The sequence below is a fragment of the Propithecus coquereli genome, unplaced genomic scaffold (assembly GCF_000956105.1).
Source record: "Propithecus coquereli isolate 6110/MARCELLA unplaced genomic scaffold, Pcoq_1.0 Scaffold9, whole genome shotgun sequence".
NCBI lineage: Eukaryota > Metazoa > Chordata > Mammalia > Primates > Indriidae > Propithecus > Propithecus coquereli.
Window position 1 is genome coordinate 6,959,078 of NW_012155284.1, and position 16,434 is coordinate 6,975,511.

At 33.5% G+C, this 16,434-nt stretch overlaps 1 protein-coding gene across 1 annotated transcript in view; it reads right to left on the reverse strand.

The window, feature by feature from the left end:
• The window catches only part of POLK (polymerase (DNA directed) kappa), a 33,588-nt gene extending 17,951 nt beyond the window's left edge, over positions 1-15,637 (reverse strand). Inside the window, exons 1-4 of the mRNA XM_012664536.1 lie at positions 15,520-15,637; positions 8,386-8,538; positions 5,092-5,223; positions 2,027-2,180 (exon numbers count right to left, since the gene is read on the reverse strand). Coding sequence (XP_012519990.1) covers positions 2,027-2,180; positions 5,092-5,223; positions 8,386-8,538; positions 15,520-15,576 — 496 coding nt within the window. The 5' untranslated portion in view covers positions 15,577-15,637. The remainder of the gene's footprint in view (positions 1-2,026; positions 2,181-5,091; positions 5,224-8,385; positions 8,539-15,519) is intronic.
• Positions 15,638-16,434: the final 797 nt, after the last annotated feature.

Sequence of the window (16,434 nt, forward strand, 5' to 3'; positions counted from 1 at the left end):
TGAATGCATTTTACTTGAAAAGTGAACTTAGATGTTTAGGAAAATTTTCTAAAGATAATGTAAATAATATGGCAAACATGCGACTAGTTTCAAAATTTAAAGTATGGAACTGGCGTGGTGGCTCGTGCCTGTAACCATAGCACTTTGGGAGGCCAAGGTGGAAGGATTGCTTGAGGTCAGGAGTTTGAGACCAGCTTGAGAAATATAGCAAGACTCCTCACATCTACAAAAATTAGCTGAGTATGGTGGTACACGCCTGTAGTCCTAGCTACTCAGAAGGCTGAGACAGGAGGATCGCTTAAGCCTGGGAGTTTGAGGTTGCAGTGAGCTATGATGATGCCACTGCACTCTAGCCTGGGTAACAGAGCAAGACCCTGTCTCAAAAAAAAAAAAAAAAAAAAATTCAAGTATATATGCAACATCAATTAAGTTGTACATGTTATTAATTAAGTCAGATGTTTTCCAGATCTGAATTCCCAGGCCACATACACAATAAGGCTTATTTTCAAACTTACATAAGCTGTTATTTTATGTGCTTCAGTCCCTCTCATTTTCCATATTCTGGTTTTAAAATACAGAGCAATTCAGAGGGGATTAAAAGTGTGGAACAGCTGAAATGATTTCTACTCGGAGCCCTTCTCCCCATCTGAATGGGTAGAAGTCAAGGTAAAGAGAGCTGCAGAAAAACTGCAGACCAAATGAGGTACCTGTCATATTCATAAGCCCCTTCTGCAGAGTTTCTTATGCCATGTTTTGTACCTGATGCCTTTACCACCTTGCCCTCAGGTGAATTAGTGTGCTAGCAGAATACTACAGTAGGAAGCAAAGAATGCTGCCTTCTGGTACATTATCAGAGCTGCTGCAGAATGGTGCAGTTACCTTTTCATCTGAACTACATTCTGCTTCTCTGTGTGGCCTGACTGTGTAACTAACGCAGTTACAAATAAGTAGTTTCTTATTTGCATTCTGACAGAAATATCTTTACACTCCCTATAACTGGGGCGATGAAAATACAACACTAGGATTAAAGCATTACATCCAGATGGCAACCTTTTGTTCTAAGCCTCTGTGTCCAGAAATTATGATTACTATTTAATGTTTCTATTAAAGAAAAGGAGAGACCTATCTCTTAGGGCTTTAAATAAGGTAAAGCAGTTGTGATTTCATGTCTACATTAAACTTGCTCCAAATGATGTGAAACCCAAACAATGTGAGATAATTAGAATTTTGTGCTATTTTTGCTTCAGGGAAAGTTACAAACAGATTTTCCCAGGACTGCCTATCCCTTCTGAAGCAGTCAATGATGAAATGTTGCTGTGGGTTGTGAGCAAACCCCTCTGTCACCTTTTTATCCAGGTGAATTTGCTCAGGGGTCCAGGATAGCTCAGACATTTGAAGTAATCATACCTTTGACAAAGGGCTGGAAGCAGTATGTATAATATCTGCTCATTTCTTGGCATTGCTTTGGATATGTACTAAAGGGATTGTTTGAAACAAACCCTTGGAGTCCTGAAACTTCTGTTTCATTGTAAATAAAAGAATCATAATAAGGTCTAAGGCAAAGAAGGGAGAGGGAAGTCATTAATTTTGGCAAGGTTAAAAATAGTCATAATTGCTGTATAACCAGATTATAGAAAATTTGGGACATGAAGAAAAATAAAATCACCCAATGTTTTGATATGTTTGAGCCTAATCATTTTTTAGCAAAAAAAAAAAAAAAGCCACCTTAAACAGATATCTTCCCCAGCTTCAATGCAATCCAAACACTTTGTTAGAAAAATAACTGCTATAAAATTACTTTGTTCAAGGACTCTGCAGACTCAAAGTCTAGATTTAACAATCTCATTTGGTTTATAAATGATATTGTATATAATTAACTCAGAAAACAACTGGTATATTTTCAGTTTCTGATTTTTCATTTTTATAAAGGTACATTTAATCCTACCATCTATGCATGCTAATAAATTAATTCAAAGAGCTGGGGTTTTTTTGTTTCTTAGTTTGATAGTCACAAGAAATTGCTTACCATTTTCTACAGAGTTTCTTGTTTTGATGAAATACCTTCTTTTGTCCTCAGGCCAATTTTGTCTTTCCTGTAAGTGCTTTGTTATATTCAAGTAGGCTTCATCAAGACTCATGGCCATAAAATTGGGATCATAATCAGCAAGTATTTCCTTAACCTTCAAAAGGAACAAAAAAGGTTTAAATTTTACTGCCATAGCAAAACCTTCTGTCATATATAGCTGATAAGAAACATTAATATTCTTACTTTGCAACTACAGTAACGATCCTGCAATCAATAGCTTATGGATTTAAGGAATAAATAATTTACTAGCAGGACATATTTGTCAAAATTCTCTTTTGTATTAAAATAGATCATGAGGGCAGATGACCATGAAATAGCTTCATTTGATGCAATCTGTTTAGCCACCTATATCTAGTTATATTTTTATAAGCAATTCAAATATATCTCAGACATTCTGATAGGCACAGAAAAAAATGGTTAAGGTTTTAGGTAGCTGGTCAAAAGCTGAAGTGGGTAATCCTAGCTCTCTGGGAGGCCGAGGTGGGAGGATTGTTTGAGCTCAGGAGTTCGAAACCAGCCTGAGCAAGAGCGAGACCCCGTCTCTACTAAAATTAGAAAGAAATTAATTGGACAACTAAAAATATACAGAAAAAATTAGCCGGGCATGGTGGCACATGCCTGTAGTCCTAGCTACTCAGGAGGCTGAGGCAGGAGGATCGCTTGAGCCCAGGAGTTTGAGGTTGCTGTGAGCTAGGATGACACCACGGCACTCTAGCCTGGGAAACACAGTGAGACTCTGTCTCAAAAAAAAAAAAAAAAGCTGAAGTGGGAACAATAGGATTCTACCCTCTCTCACCTTTTATGATGGTTTTGCTCATTTTAAAAGGAATAATTTTACATAAAGGTACTATGTTGCTTTAGAAAGTAGTTATATTCTAATTAATTATAACATGCACATAAAACTCCACTCAATACATGTATCCACACAAGAAAATGAAGCTCTATTACTTATTGGGATGCATAATAGAAAAGATGACAAAAATCTGTAGTCTAATTCCATGATGACATTAAATGATGGGGGAAAATCTGAAGTTGCATGTTGGGGTGAAAGAAATATATATAAAGATTAGAATTATAGTTGCTACAAACCAGAAATGCCTTTTACGTAAGATAGTGTTATTACATGAAACTATATATAAGTTTTTTTTCACCACTGAAGTATTAGCTGTAATTAGAGGGAATGGTTGCCAAAATAATATGTATATTAGAAAACATATTTGCTGAATTATGTTATGCTTCCATCTAGTATTTAAAAGCTGTCTACTGTATCATGGAAAAAAACTTTTTCTTGTTTTATAAAAGGAAAGCTTTTTAGCTTAATTATAAACAGCTGAGTCAAGGGGAATTTTAGAAAATGGTGATATAAAACTTGGCCAAGTTTTACTCAGAGTGCCTTAATTAGCTTTGTTCTTATAGAAGAAACCATTTTTATAATGTGCTCAAACAGAATCTTTGTAGTGAAATAAAACTCTGGGAAGTCTGTAGCTGGCAGCCAACTAAGATTCTGAATGAGAAACTCCCTAGAGACATTGTTGAGTACTTATTAATTTCCTTTACATAGCATACTGCTGTAAGAATTAAAATAGACATGTTCTGGTAAAAATCAAGCACTTAGAGTTCCAAGAACAAGAACAAAGTTAATCCAATATTTTGGATAAAACAAAAATGGTTTTTCCTTAAGTTTTCTAACCAAGCCATAAATAATAATGTATCTGTAGTCAGTGAGGAATTTGTGCCATAGTTCATTTACACATAAAAACTTGCTTTTTATGTACATAAATTAGCTAGATCTTGCTCAAATTTGTTCTCTAATTTATGTAAATAAACATATTACACAAGTAATTGTTTTAGTTCTCGTTGTTATACTGTCAGAAGTTTTACTGAGTTAAAGTACGACTTAAAAAACTTCTTTCTTACGAACTCTTTGTAGGACTTTCAAACTTATTACAAGCCTATAATATTTATAGTTAACATTTTATCTCTTTTCAATTAGACATAAAATAAAAGAGATAAACAGTGGCCAAATTGAGTGTGCTTCCCCCTACTCCACCATCTTTTCAGAGGTAGGTACAAAGCACTTGCTTTCAGACTGTTTTCGAAAGAATAAAAAATAATTGTTTTTAAACTTGGGCTGGAATGTCATTTCTAGGGGACATGAGGTGGAATACAAATAAAATGAGTGAATTTTAAGACTGCTTGCATGACTAAATGGTAATAGTGTTAGGCCATAGTTTTTTTAGTGTTTCCATTTAGACAGTCTTTAACACACTGCATTTTACTATTGCAGTATGAAAGTATTTCATGTAGCACTCAAATTTTAATTCAAAAATTAAATTCCTTTACATTCTAGCAGCTGTAAAAAAAAAAAAAAAAAAATTAAATCCAGCACTGCATGATAGGCCAGTTGTCAAAAATAGAGAAAATGGTAGTTTTTCATATATGATAGTTTGGCAATTTTAGTAAATAATCAAATCAAATCAAAGCAATGGATTACCCCCTTTTCTTTTTGATTATCAGTCTCTTAGATATTAAATGCTCATAGGCATCTTCACTAAATTTTGGGGCAAAGAAAGTAGCTAATCAAAATAAGTGAATTTTGTCATTGTTTAACAACACTGATAAATTTATTCAGAAAAGACGTTGACATTAATGATGAGTAGATTCTGAAAATTATAACGTAGTTCTAGAAAAAATGTATTGCGCATTAATAAAAATGGTTAAAGTTAATTTTATGTCATATTCAAAGTTTGGGGAGATAAGAAGAATTTTCTAAGCAGAGGAAAAATATATGGAAAGGCAAAGAATTGGAAAATAGAATGATACATTCTGGGTACTATGGGCAGCTCAGTATTCAATCTATTATATAAGCTGAAGAAGTGGTAGGAGGGGAGACTAAAGGGATAAGCTAAGACTAAATCCTGATGTGTTAAGGCATTTGGACTTGACTCCGTAGGCGACAGGAAACCAGAGAAAGGCTGTAAGCAGGGGTGAGACATTCAACTTACCTCTTTACTCACAGCTCGGTATTTGTCAAAGTTTGGTGGCACTATAATAAGTTGTGGGCAGAGTCTCCTAGCAATAAATCCTGGCATGGCTGCACGAACACCAAACCTCCTTGCATGGTAATTTGAAGTAGACTGAAAGATAATTGACCACACAGAAAAAATATACAAACTTAAATGGACATATTGATCCATGCTTTCATAAGAAACACATTAGAATGTGCATTTTCAATCAGAGGACATTTCTTTCATAGGCAACTGTCTTGAACCAAGCTTTGACTTTATCCTATCATGGTATTATGATACCATGATACTCTCCCACTGCTGTCCCTATTTATAATGTGATACCAGATAATAAGTAAGACTGTGCTAATAAAAAGGTTCTCTTATATTTCCAGTAACTAAACTTCATTGGTTTTAAGGCATACCTATAGAATGCCTTAAATATAAGGCCTTAAATATAAGTATAATATAGTATATATCAAAGTTTGGATGATACTGGGTGATGTTACATGAAAGTCATAGTATAGTAGATAGTATAAAACAGTTATAAAGTAATAGTATAATACCAATAATATAGATGTCACACACAAGTAACTGTATAGTATAATAGTACACATTTGGAATTTGCTCTATTTGGGATTTTGGAAATTTTTCACCCTACAACAAAAATGAAAGGTCTAATATATAGTCAACCAAATTAAATCTCCAAAATGAAGTGATTAAAGCTTAAAATAACATAAAAAATAAATTTTATTTCTTAAGGCTTGAATATCTTTTTTGTTGGAAACATTTTGACTAGGAGATCGAACTAAAAAAGTATGTGAGTAAAAAGGAGAATATTACTTATTAAATCTTGTTGATGATGATACCTGATAATAGTCTATGTCAATGTGGCAGACCATAGTACCACTTATAAAAGAAATTTTATCACAAATGGAATCCTTGTTTGGAATCTCAAGTGAAAATTCAAAGAAATGCAAAACAGAATATATCAAATGAAGGAATTATTTCAGAATAATATCAATTTTCCATTAATGATTTTCAAATGACATTAAAATATCACGATAGTACTCAAAACTATGCTAATCCATGGTCAGCATTCTGGAACAGAAAATAATAGATAGCACTCAAAAGACAAACCAATACTTTAAATATAAATAAGTCTAATGGAATCAATATGAAAGCTAGATCTATAGTAGAGTAGAAACAAAATTTTATATGTAAGTTCTTTAACTTTTGGGTTTGTGGTATATTGTATATCACAGCCACAATATTTTACAGTTACTTTTATCAAAAGGTAGATTCTAGTTCCTCCTGCCAAGTGACTTGCCTTGTCACTTGCTCTAATGAAAAGAATGTGAAGGAGTGCAATGCGCACTACCCGAAGGATGGACATATTTGAAACACGGACTTGGGGGGGGTGGAAACCAAGGGCAACACACGTAACCTAAACATCTGTACCCCATAATACGCTGAAAAAAAAAAAGAATGTGAGGGAAGTGACACTGTGTAACTCCTGAAACCTAGGCCTTAAGAAGCCTGTGGCTTCTGCTTTTGCTTTTTGTAAACCAGCAACCATTGTCAAGATCTTGGAGTAGATTACTAAATGACAATGCATCACAGAGAAAGTTCGAAGGACTGGAAGGCATCCCAATCACCTCAGTCAAAGCTCCAGACATCAGTGAAGCCATCTTGGATCCCCTAGCCTCAGTTAAATAGCCCTAGTCAACTCCAGGTAGAGATAGAGTTGATCCACTGCCAATGAACTCTGCTCAAATTATAGAATCATGAGCAAATAAACGTTTGTTCACTAAGTACTGAAGGGGATTGTTACACAGCAACAGATAACTGCTATAGGGTCTAAGTTTCGACTCTTGGTGCCAACTTAGAACATTCCAAAAATCAAGTAAATTCACCAAAATAGAATTCTACCTTTAACAGACTGGATTAATCAAACATGTACCATCACTCCCATTAATTTGTATATACAATTTTTTAGTAGGACAAAACAATTATGCTTCAAATTTCACTAGAAGGGAAACCTATTAGTTCAGCATAAAAAGGGGTAATGTTAGTTTAAATATAACAAATAATCATTTTGAATTTGGAAATAATAACCAACTTTTAGGAGGACAGAAATTGTAGGAAAGAAAATATTTTGTGGATTCCAAAAGAAATCAGTTTAGCTTTAACATGGCTATGGTATGTATGTATATACATATATACACACATATATGTACATATATATAAATTTATAGTTATATCTTTTAATAAAATTTAAACAATTTTTTCAAATATTTATTGGTGATTTGTAGGAAAGGGGAGTATCCTTGCAATAAAAATTATTTTGGAACCAGAGTTGTCAGTTGCCTGCAAATTCATGGAAACAGAGACAAAGAACAGATTATAGTTTTATAACATTATAAAATAATAACTCAGTAGGAATTAGGCTTATAGCTATTTAAGGCATTGGAAGGAGTCAGGAACAGGGAAGAATTCTTCTTGTTTCTCTACTACGTTTTTTTTATACAAACATCTATCTATTGTAGTTGCTACTTTTAATTCCCAACACATTTTTGGCTACATACAGCTATCTTGGTCATTTTTACCTTCTATGGCTGGAATGGCAAAAAGGAGGGCAACATAGTAATCAGAAAAGCAGAGTTTCCAAGTCATGGGAAAAACAATTTAATTGCATTCTAAATGTACTATATTAATGAACTATGTTACCCTAGAACTGGGGTTGGCAAATCTTTTCTGTAGAAGTCCAGATAGTAACCACTTTAGCTTTGTAGATCACATGGTCTCTGTTACAATTACTGAACTCTGCTCTTTTAGTGCAAAAATAGTAATAAATAAATTAGTATGACTTTGTTCCAATAAAATTTATTTACAGAAATGCATTCTGGATTTGGCCTGCAGACCATAGTTTGAAAACTGCTTAAGAACATTTCCTTTTTTTCCTTCTTCTTTTTCTCTTTAGCTATTAATAGAACAGTTACCTATAAAAAATTTAATTTGCAATGGAAAGATACAATATAACTCTATTGTTTACTGGGTTTGTAACTTTGGGCAAGGTATTAAGTATCTCTCTGAGTTTATTTCTCTCAAATGAAAATAAAAACTAGTAGCTTAAGGTATGTTGAAAGCATTAAGTAATTGAGCATATATATGGAACCCAGAGAAATATTCAGCAAATTGGAGAACCTCAATAATTACTCCTTCATGAACCAGTAAGGCTTACTTAAATATGTTATGAAATTTCCTTTTTATGTTTAATCTTTACTTACTTACCAACATACTCACTGATCCTACAGCAATGGGTTTGTCCTTCAATTCTGGATTATCCCTCATTTCTACAGCTGCATAGAAAGCATCCATATCAATGTGTATGATGGTATTGTTCAAATTCCGGCTCTGTTCTAATTCCATAACAAATCTGTCAACCTTAATTTTTAAAAAAGTTAACATATGTTTAGACAACATAATATTGAAACACCATTAATCACAACATTAATCTTAATTTAGTAGGTATGTCTCTGTCCATCCATTGATCCATCCATCCATTCATTCACTCACCCACCTATGGGTGCATATTTTATGGTTGTTCATGGGTGTTTATCTATATATATTTTATTGTTTATTAAGAATGGTAATTTCTTTCATTTTCACAAACATAGACAGCCTGTTCTCAAATATTATTCCTTATCAACTCTTTCATCTCTCCATACCCCAGGCATGTAACAGAAACTTAATAAAAATTTATTGAATAAATGAACTAATCCAATTGCTTATATCAGATGATTCTACTGCTTTATAAATTTGGAGAACTTACTGTAACTCAAAGGTTCAATTTAAGTAAAATAAACATCTCCTATTTGGCTCATAATATTAATGTCTTAAAATAGCAACAAAGGAAATATACAACAAAAGATAATATCTCTTTGGCATGTGATATTTATGCTGAACACTAATACACAACTGAAGGTACTAAAGCATAATGTAAACATTCCTTTTGTAGAATTGCTTTTATAATGCTACAATTTGATAAATGTTAGTCTGCACAAATAAAAATTGAAAACCTAAGCTGTAGTTTATTCTTCATGAACTTCAATATACATGTCAATAGTAGTACTGTTACTACTAATAGTAGTAAAAAATCTTAATCTTTAAAGAATTTTTGTCTCTTCAGAGAAAAAGAGTTGGATTCATAAGGAAGAATAAAGAGAAATGAAAGGGGTAGAAATAATCAAAGCAGGGGGATTATGTAGCAGACATACTCATTTCTAACTGTTCCTTTTTCATGGCTTGCCTCTACCATAGAGGCTAAAAAGCTAAATACTTACTTTCCCAGCTTACCCCGCACCTGAGGGTGGCTGTGTGATAGTTTTGATCTACGCAACAAATAAGGAAGTTGCCATGACCATTAAAGTAAAATTGTAAGAGAAGAAAGCTACTAAATGAGCTGGAAAACATAAAGGACATGGAACAGTGCCTGGCACATGGTACAAGTTCAATAAATGCCATCTATTATTATAAGGATCAGTGGATAGCTAAATAACAAAGCAATCAAAAACTGAGGGGAAAACAGGCACAAATAAGCAAGTGGGGTGATCTCTGTAATGAAAGCAACTTACATCATGTGGAGATTCCTACAGCAAGTTTTCTTAAAGGTGGAGAGCTATGGGGTATAACGTGATTTTTTTCTCCATGTTGAACTTCAATCTTGCCTCTACTCTATGGAATTTTTTTCCCATGGCCTTCCTTCTTAGCACTATTGGAACACTAGTTCACCATTGTAGGTTGAAACTATAATTTCTCTTCTAGAAACAATCATCCTGAATCATATTTGTCAGTAGGCACAGTGAGACTGTCCGGAGGGCTTGCTCCTCTTTAGGCTGCAACTCACTGAATGACCTGGTGTGCTCTGTGCCTTCCTCAGTCTAGAGGCTGTTCTTCTGTCTAGAATGCATTTCCTAGCTCTGCCACAGGCCTTCAAGGATCAGCTCAACTATCTCTCTGGAACTCAGATGGATCTCTTTTCTCTGTGCCACAGAACTTAATGTTCCTTATTTGTTTTCCTGCTCTTACTATGGCATTTATTGTATTAGACACCAAATTGTAAGCTCCTTCAGGAGAAAGATCTTACCTCCTTTTAAATTCTTTCCCCACAAGAGATAGGGAGGGAAGACTAGCAGGACAAAAGGAATGAAATTTATAGCAATATATTAAAGTTGGTTAAAAAAGAGAAAGCAGTGTAAGTAGAAAAATTTTGGAGAAGGCTAACTTCATATAGTTAGACACCATACCTAATAAATGGAACTTTTCTATATTACTCTAATTTTTCATCCTGATTTAAATTATTTCCTCTAGAACTTCAATTTTGAACCAGAGACTAGCATCTTGACTAGATATAAATTATAGAAACTAATAAAAATGGAGGTAAACTAAAAACTACTCTATATTAATCCAGAAAATATACAAGTTATAAGAGTCAAGTGAGAATAAGAGAGTTGCATCTGAAATACCTTGAGCTGGAATCATCTAGAAAAGAAAAAGATAATAAATAAAAGCAAACCAAATGAGAAAAAATTCTCCTCAGACTCATATATCAATGCTATGATAGTCTCTTCAGCAATATATTCTCCTTCTTTTGCTTAAAGCTAGTGTAGTAAGTTTCCAAAAGGAAGCCTCCTCATTGTATGACTCATACATTCTACTTTCCCTTACTAACTCTCATTAGTTACCCTTGTCTAAACTCTTCTCTTTCTACATGTACCAGATAAACACCACTACTGATTTTTAAAGTTTCTTCTACTGAAATCCTCATTTATATTTTCCTTTCTTCCATTTTCCCTCCCAGTGATTTTCCAGTTCTGATCTGAGTCTCTAATATGTATGCTGTCACATTGGTCTGTGTCACACTGGTGAAGGATAAGGGCTTTGGTTTGGGTCCTAGCACTGCCACTCATTAGTTACATGACTGAGGTCAAGTTAACCCCTTTCATCCTTTCTTTATTTATAAATTGGGACTAGACCAACCTCAAAAGGTTGTTGAAAGAACTAAAAGAGATACTATATAATGTGCTTATCTAGGGATACAGTAAGAGCTTAATGATGTTACATATAATTTTAAAAGTAGAAGTGACATTTATTGAATATATTATATGTGTCATATAATATGTGTTTTCTATGTTAATTCATTTACTGGTCAAAATAATTCTGAGATCATAATTACTATTCCCATTTTATAGATAAAGAAACTAATGTTCAATGAGATTAAATAATTTGCCGTAAGTCATAGAGCTGTATGTTACAGCTAAATGTTACAGCTAGACCTGAAAACCAGGTTACTCCAAAACCTGTTTTCTATTACTTATGATGCTTACCTAAAATAGATTTTTTTTAAGTCTTTAACATTGAAATACGCTCAAACCAAACTCTAATGGTATATTTTCTACCCCTATTGTGTCTTATTTTCTTTTTCAAAAATCTCATTTCTATTACATTGAGGAGACTATTTCAGAAATACTGTTTTTTGTTTTCTTGACTTAGCGTTTCTCTAAAGACTACTGAGTAAATCTGAGTCAATAAAATCAATTGTTAAAATGGTCAAAATGCACTGATTTGCTGTGTAGTTGCCATTTAATATAACATGGATATTTGTCTAGTCAATTTATGAACCCATGTTATTCTAAGATATTTTGGTAGATAAAAAAATGATTGTGCCTTTAAGAACTCTAATGAGGGTGGGATGTGGTGGAGAATACTTAAGAGAGGTTCTGAATAAACACCTTGGGAGTTCATGTCTACAGAGGTTACTTATCTCAGTTTGACTAGCAATAGTTCATACTATCATATCAAACATAACAAAAATCTTGTACTTAGAAATTTTACAACTCCAAAATAGAAACATCATTTTCCATGATTTTGAGATGAAAACATCTCTGTTCTCTCAGACCTTCTTGACTCCTTAGGACTTCCTCAATCCCCTCCCATTTGTACAACTTCTTTTAGAGGAAGTTCAACAAATGAAACAATTTAACAATCAACATAAAACACATTTCCTGCCATTCCTGTTGCAAAAGATGCCAGAGAGTGGCATCTGAATGTCTTGACCATGAAATAGTCAACTAAAACTGGAATAAAATCTTAAATTCTGCTACCCAGTGGAATGTATTTTCTATTCTTTCAGATTATTTGCATATTTAAGGATCTGAGCTTTAAAAATAGCATAAAAAGCAAAGTTGTAAGCACCACTCGTGTACTATATCTTTAAAACTGTCAAAGATATTTATAGACTACAGATTAATAAAACAAAAACATCCAGAAAGTAAATTGCTAAGGATTAATATCAATTTAAAAATAATGTTACAGTGGACAGGACTGAATTTTTTTAAAACCTTGATAAAATGATGCTTAAGTTTATATGAAAGAAACAATGCACTAAAAAATAAGAAAACTTTTAAAGAAGTGTTATTAGGGAGAATGTTAAACTATATTCCTATTGTTCAATAACCAAAACTGTATGATACTGATACAGAAAAAGAATTAATTAGAAGGGAGTCCAGAAATAAATTACAATGAGAATTTAGTATTTGAAAGTAGCCTCATTTCAATTCAGTGGGGAAAGGATTCGTGACTCAAAAAATGGTGTTGGGACAAGTGAATCACCATTTAGGGAAAATAATAACATGTAGAGAAAATATAATACCATTTAAGAAAAAAATACTTCATACAATACATCAAAACAAATTCCAAATTGACTAAAGATCTGAGTATGCCAAAATATATAAAAACACTGAAAGAATATATAGGCCTGGTTATGAGAAATAATTTTCCAAGCATAATACCAAAGCCAAGAAAAAAACTTAAAAAAAAAATACTGTTGTTGGAACTAATAAGTGACGATAGCAAGGTTTCAAGATATAAGGTTAATATATAAAAGTCTGTCATTTTTAACAATGTTGATTCTGCCAACATATGAGCATGGTATGGTTTTCCACCTGTTTCAATAAATGGTGCGGAAAATTGGATCGCCACATGCAGAAGAATGAAACCGGATCCTTATCTCTCTCCATATACAAAAATTAATTCAAGATGTGATTAAAGACTTAAATCTAAGGCATGAAACCATAAAAATTCCTGAAGAGAACAGGAAAAATTCTTCTAGACATCGGCCTAGGCAAATAATTTATGACTAAGACCCCAAAGGCAAATGACAATACAATAAAAATAAATGGGACTTAATTAAATTAAAAAGCTTCTACACAGCAAAGGAAATAATTAACAGAGCAAACAGACACCTACAGAATGGGAGAAAATATACACAAACTATACATGTGACAAACGACTAACATCTATAATATCTATAATCTAGAATCGATAATAAACTCAAATAAGTAAGAAAAAAACAAATAATACTACCAAAAAGTGGGCAAAAGACATGAACTGAGTTTTTTCAAAAGAAGACAGACAAATGGCCAACAAACACATGAAAAAACGCTCAACATTACACTAATCATCAGGGAAATGCAAATTAAAAGCACAATGAAATACTACCTTACCCTGTCAGAATGGCCATTATTATAAAATTAAAAAACAATAGATGCTGGTGTGGATGCAGTGAAAAGGAGCACTTATACAGGGTTGGTGGGACTGCAAATTAGTACAAGCTCTATGGAAAACAGTATCGAGGTTCCTCAAAGAAAAAAAATTGACCTAACCATTTGATCTAGCAATCCCACTACTGGTAAAATACCCAAAGGAAAAGAAGTCATTTTATAAAAAAGACACCTGCACTTGAATGTTTATCATAGCACAATTCGTAATTGCAAAGATATGGAAACAACCTACATGCCCATCAATTGATGTGTGGATAAAGAAAATACAAATATATACACATCATGGAGTACTACTCAGTCATACAAAGGAATGACATAATGTCTACAGCAACCTGGATGAAACTGGAGAACATTATCCTAAGTGAAGTATCTCAAGAATGGAAAAACAAACACATGTTCTCACTAATAGGTGGGAGCTAAATGATAGGTATAGATAGGCACAAAGAGGTGATAAAGACTTTGGAAACCAAGAAGAGTGGGAGGGGGATGAGAGATAAAAACTTACTTATTTGGTACAATGAACACCATTCTGGTGACAGGCACACTAAAAGCCATGACTTCAGCATCACATAATTTACCCATGTAACAAAAACATTTGTACTCCCCTAATATTTTGAAATTAAAAAAAATTATCTTATGTTCTAGGAAGGTAGGTAAGTATCAAAAAATGACACATTATAATTTGGTAAAGAAAATAAAACTTATTTTTGGAGTATATTAGATCAGTATTATAATTTTATTGTTATCTTACAGCCTAGTGCTTTGTTAACATTGCATCAGATTTTGATAGAGAGTAAACTTGTCTGGCCATGACTTTAGTTTTACTACCAGAAATTTGACTGCTTTGAGTCATCTATCTACAACATGGTATCCTGCAGCTTTGTTCTTCCCAAATTTTTCTACTGTAATAAATTTTAATAGCAGAGGAAACTTTTTTACTTCCCAAAGATACTGGAGGAAATGCCAAAAGCCTCCAAATTTTTAGAAGTCTTGTGTGTTGTCTTAAAAATTCATGTACATTCGGCATTCTAACCTACAATGTGACTTTTGTTTTACTATAACACAACTATGTTTTAAGCTACTTTTTAATTTAATTAGTTAACATGCACCCCCAATTCTTATTTCTTTTCAAAATCAGCTTTGCAGAAATCATGCCACATTTATCCTGTGGCCTTTTCTGGCTGCAAAGTATGTACGTAATAAAAAGAACACAGGCTTTGGATTAAATCTTAGCTCTGCCGACTACCTGTCCTATGAAGGTGGGCAAGTTACTTAATTAATCTAATTAAGACTTCATTTACTCTTTTGTATAACAGAGGTGACAATGTCTAGGTGTGTAGTCTTTTATGTCAACGAGTACAGCAATACTCAGCAAAGTATGCACATTTGCTGAATGTGTATACTTTACAATATAATGAACAATACATTTCACCTTTGCAGTTAAGACTTAATAATGCATTTTTTTAAGAGAGAGGGTACCCAGGCTAGAATACAGTGGCGTGATCAAAGCTCACTGTAATCTCAAACTCCTGGGCTCAAGCAATTCTTCTGCCTCAGCCTCCCAGATAGTTGGGACTACAAGTGCACCACTGTGCCTGGCTAATTTTTATATTTTTTTGTACAAATAGGGTCTTGCTATGTTGCTCAGGCTGGTCCCGAACTCCTGGCCTCAAGCAATCCTCCTTCTTTGGCTTCCCAAAGTGCTGGGATTACAGGCATAGCCACCACACCTGACCTATGATGCATTTTAACTGTCAATTACTATTCTACCAGCTTCCACTTTATTTAACAATTGAATTAATACCTGTACTTGTGCTTTCCTTAGCTGCTGGCTGGTAATTTGAGCTTTTCGTTGCATCATATTTTCAATTCGTTGGTTGACTTGCTTTTCCTTCTTGAGCTCATTTTCATAAAATCTAGACCCCTGTGGAGGAAAACAAAACAAAGCATAAGAAAAATGTCTAAAGGAAAGCATCATTGTAGTATGATCTGGTAGTTAACAGTGTAGACTCTGGAATGAGAATGACTGAATTTAAAACTTAGCTCTACTACTTACTAGCTGGGCAACCCTAAAATTATTTAATCACCTCTATGTCTCAGTTTCCTTATCTATAAAAGGAATTTATTAAAAGTTACCTAAATCATAGGATTGTTGTAAGCCAGTACTGAGCACAGTACAAACTCTCTGAGATGAGTGCACATCTTGAAGGCCTTAGACGGCTGGGTTATCAGTTATCTTTTTCACCAAAAATTATTCCTCAAATCATTAAAGAAAATATAGAAAATACTTTTAAAAAATTGTCCATCATTTCATCACTGAACATAGTGTCTATCCATTTGTCAGGCTGATAGATAATCAGGTTATTTCTACTTTTTGGCAGTTATGAAAAATGGTGTCATAAACATTTGTATAATAAGTTTTTGTGGGACATACATTGTCATTCCTCTTGGGTATGAACCTGGGAGTAGAATTTCCATGTCATATGGTAACTCCATGCTTAACTTTTTGAGGAAATGCCAGACTGTTTTCCAAAGTGGCTGAACCAGTTTACAATGCCACCGGCAATATATGAGGGTTCCAATTTCTCCGCATCCTTGCTAACATCTGTTATTGGCTGTCTTATTTATAATAGGTATTCTAGGCAATAATAGTGGGAATGGCATCTCATTGTGGTTTTTAATTTGCATTTCCCTATTGAGCATATTTTCATATGCCTAT